General features: G+C 52.2%; 1 protein-coding gene across 1 annotated transcript; it reads right to left on the reverse strand.

The window, feature by feature from the left end:
* Positions 1-772: 772 nt before the first annotated feature.
* Positions 773-3,147, reverse strand: ISLR (immunoglobulin superfamily containing leucine rich repeat). The gene has a single exon (XM_027850996.1). The coding sequence runs from the start codon at positions 3,141-3,143 to the stop codon at positions 1,887-1,889; it is 1,257 nt and encodes a 418-aa protein (XP_027706797.1). The 5' UTR covers positions 3,144-3,147; the 3' UTR covers positions 773-1,886.
* Positions 3,148-3,366: the final 219 nt, after the last annotated feature.

The raw sequence follows: 3,366 nt of genomic DNA on the forward strand, positions 1-3,366 counted from the left end.
AATGCTTCCTGAATTGAACTTGGCATTTCATATGTAGGTGTGCCCCATTTTACATATTCATCTACATAGACCCCTAATATGTTCATTATAAAACTGAATTCTCTCTTCTGTTCCCCATTGGCACCTGAACTCCTGGCTTCCTGGATCATCTTAGAAATGCCCTTTCTCCCTCTACAGGGCTAATCATTTTTGCCTTCTAGTTCTTTCCCTTTATCTTGATGCATTAAGTTGAGGAAGGACTAATTTGTTGATCTTAGCTCTTTTTCAAGCAGGGGACACCTGCATAAGCAGCCTATCAAAGGCTTTGTGTCCCCTTCCTCTTCCTTTTCCCTAGATGTGATGAGTTCAAGGGGACGTCTTGGGATTTTTCCATCTCACAGGTAACATGTATGTGCTAATGTGTTCATGTTGCTATCTATGATTTCCCCCTTTGGACTGATGAGCTCCTGAAGAAGTGGCCTGAGGTCCCAGAAGACCTGGCCGTGCCTCACACTAGCTGTGTGAATGTGGCTAGGACACCTGACTTCACTTAATGTTTTATTCCTTTGGGTAAAGACATCTGGGACCAGTTGGGAAGCAAACCAATCTTTTCAGTTTCCCAATCTGTGAAATGGGGATACAAAATTCACAAGGTTGCTCTGAGGGCAATTTACCTTTACTAAAGATCCAAGAGATTTTGGGATGATGACCCTTCTCATGTTGGATATCCCCTCCCTCATCCTCTACCCTCCCACCCCCAAGCAAATGCCACTCCATGCAAAACAGCAGAGGCCTCATGGGAAATATTATTTATTACAATGGGCAATATTTTTGCCCCCTTCTGTCCCAACAGTGCTCAAGGGTGCAAGGTGGGACAGGGTCTCTAGGAGAATACATTTAGATGAGGGAGGAGGCAGGAAGGCTGAGGGAGGCCATAGGCAGCTGAGGGAGTAGGAGAAGGGAACTGAAGACACACCCACCCTCCTTCTCTTGGTGGACAGAGACAGGTTCAGATGGCACCAGTTTATTTCCTCTGATCTGAGAGGGAGGATGCTTCTCAAGGCCCCCTTCCTGTGGATGAGAGTGTCTAAGAGCTCAGGTTGGGGAGAGGGAGGACAGGTGGAGATCAGAGGAGAGGAGGTAGAGGCCAGGCACCACCCAGGCATATCACCATGGCCTGATGCTTTCCCTTCTCTGTCTCCCTCGCCTATGCCCAGAATGGTCTCTGCCGCCATCACTCAATGACCCCATCAGGGCCATCCCTGCCCATGGAAATGAGGCGAGAAGACATAGGAAGGACTCTCTTCTCCTTAATATCTCCCCCATTGCTTCTGATAGTGCCCAGAACTCTACCATGAAAGCTTCGTTCCTTCCACCTCAGATATTGCCCAGATTGGGACATGAATCCGCTTGAGGCGGGCAACCCACATGGAAGCTGTTATTAATAGCACCTTGGAATGAATTGGTTTCTCAGAGCTATCCCCAGCTAGCTGAGAGGAGGTCTGAGGGGCTAATTTAAAGGGGGTGAGGAGGTAACTAAAAGAGTGGAGAGTATGCAAAGGCACACAATTCAGATTTTTTTTTAGTTGAACTGAAGGCACATGTCATGGACATTCTGCCTCTGGTGACCCAGTGGCCTCTCAGGACATCTAAGTCATGAGTCAATGGAAGTCATTGTCAGGTCTTTGGGGCAACAAGAAGACTCCAAAACACTGGGAGAGAGCTTATTTTACCTCCTGGAAGCAATGTCAGCTGTTTCCCTCCACCCCTGACGAGACCAGAAAGGTCTGAGGGTATCTTCGGGAGGCCAGTGGATAGGGACTGGGTTGGATGAGAGAGCTCCATAGATCCTCTAACCAGGTGGAGATATTGAGGGGCACAGAGAGGAAGAAAGGAAAGGGGGGATGTTAGAAGGCCAGGTGACAAAGGCACAGTAAAAGCATCCAGGGGCCCAGCTGTTCAAGGGGATTTGCCCTATTCTTCTTGGGGTTTGTGCTGGACAAGTAGATGATGACAACATTGTCTTCGGGTCCAGACGGCTGTACCTCATTGTCAACCGTGTAGCAGCCCTTGCCCTCCACGGCCTTGCCGTGGAACTTCCGACCCAGGGCATCCTCACTGGCTTCCCCTGGAGAAGCCAGAGCCACATTCACAGAGCCCTCTGCACTACCCAGCTCATTGGTGGCCCGGCAGCTGTAGGTCCCTTCCTCCTGTTTCCCAAAGCCTGGGATGAGTAGACTACCATTGGCAAATGCCTGGAAGCGGGGCTGGGGGGACCCAGCCACTCCTGGAACCCGTCCATCAGGCCCAACATTGGGGCTGGTGATCTCAACCTTGCCACCAGGTGTCTGGATCCGCCACTGGACCTCTGGTGGGGGCTGCCCATCAGTGTCACAGTGCAGGGCCAGGACAAAACCATCCCGGAGCTCAGCCCCATCCTGGTTGGGTTGGTAGGTGAGCTGTACCGTGGGAGGGGCACAGTGCAGAGGAGGAAGTCGGCCCAAGGGGATGCCTTTGAGGAAGGGGGGTGAAGAGCAGGCAATGTTGTCCTGCTCTGGGATGGAGACTGCCGTGGCCACGGCCCACACCTTGAGCCACAGCAAGCCACAGGTACAATTGAAAGGGTTGTCGTTGATCTGCAAGTGAGACAAGGAGGTGAGGCCCTCGAAAGTGCCATCAACCAGAGTCAGGAAACGATTGTGGTTGAGCTGCAGGGACCTCAGATCCCCAAGGTTTTTGAAGGCATCCTTAGGTATCACCGCCAGCTCATTGCTATCCATCTTGAGTAGTTGCAGGGCACTGAGATTGTGCAGGTCATTCCAAGAGAAGTTGGAGATGAGGTTGTGACTCAGGTCGAGGCTCTTGAGGTAGACCAAGGTGGCCAGGCTGCCAGGGGCCACAACCCGGATCTCGTTGTGGGCCAGCCACAGTGACTGCAGCAGCGGCACCTCATCGAAGGCACCTGCCCCCAGGTCTCCCAGACGGTTGGCAGAAAGGCTGAGGGTGGTGACGTTGGCCGGGAAGCCGGAGGGCACTGACTGGAGGTCACGGTAGGCACAATCCGAGATCTGGAAGCCATACTTCTCACCACAGTCACAGACCTCAGGGCAGCCTGACACGCAGCTCAGGAAGCTGGCCAGCCACAACAGGTGGAGCTGCTTCATCTCTTCTCCTGCGGGAATGGAGAAGGAGGCAGTTACAGAGAAGCCCAGTTACTTCCCAACTAGCCCTGGAGGTCAGGACTGCAGCCGGATCTCCTCTCTACTAGCATGTTCTGCTAAACTCCCACTAGCTATTAGCAGAGGGTCCTCAGCCCAACTCAAGACCAACGTTTCTATACAACAGGATACAGCTAACTCTGCTAAAGTATTTACAGACAGAGGGGGG

Source organism: Vombatus ursinus, unplaced genomic scaffold, assembly GCF_900497805.2.
Source record: "Vombatus ursinus unplaced genomic scaffold, bare-nosed wombat genome assembly UNPS02000371.1, whole genome shotgun sequence".
In the NCBI taxonomy this organism is placed as follows: domain Eukaryota; kingdom Metazoa; phylum Chordata; class Mammalia; order Diprotodontia; family Vombatidae; genus Vombatus; species Vombatus ursinus.

Excerpts from the sequence above, each read along its gene's own strand:
- ISLR (XM_027850996.1), bottom strand. The coding sequence starts at position 3,143 with ATGAAGCAGCTCCACCTGTTGTGGCTGGCCAGCTTCCTGAGCTGCGTG.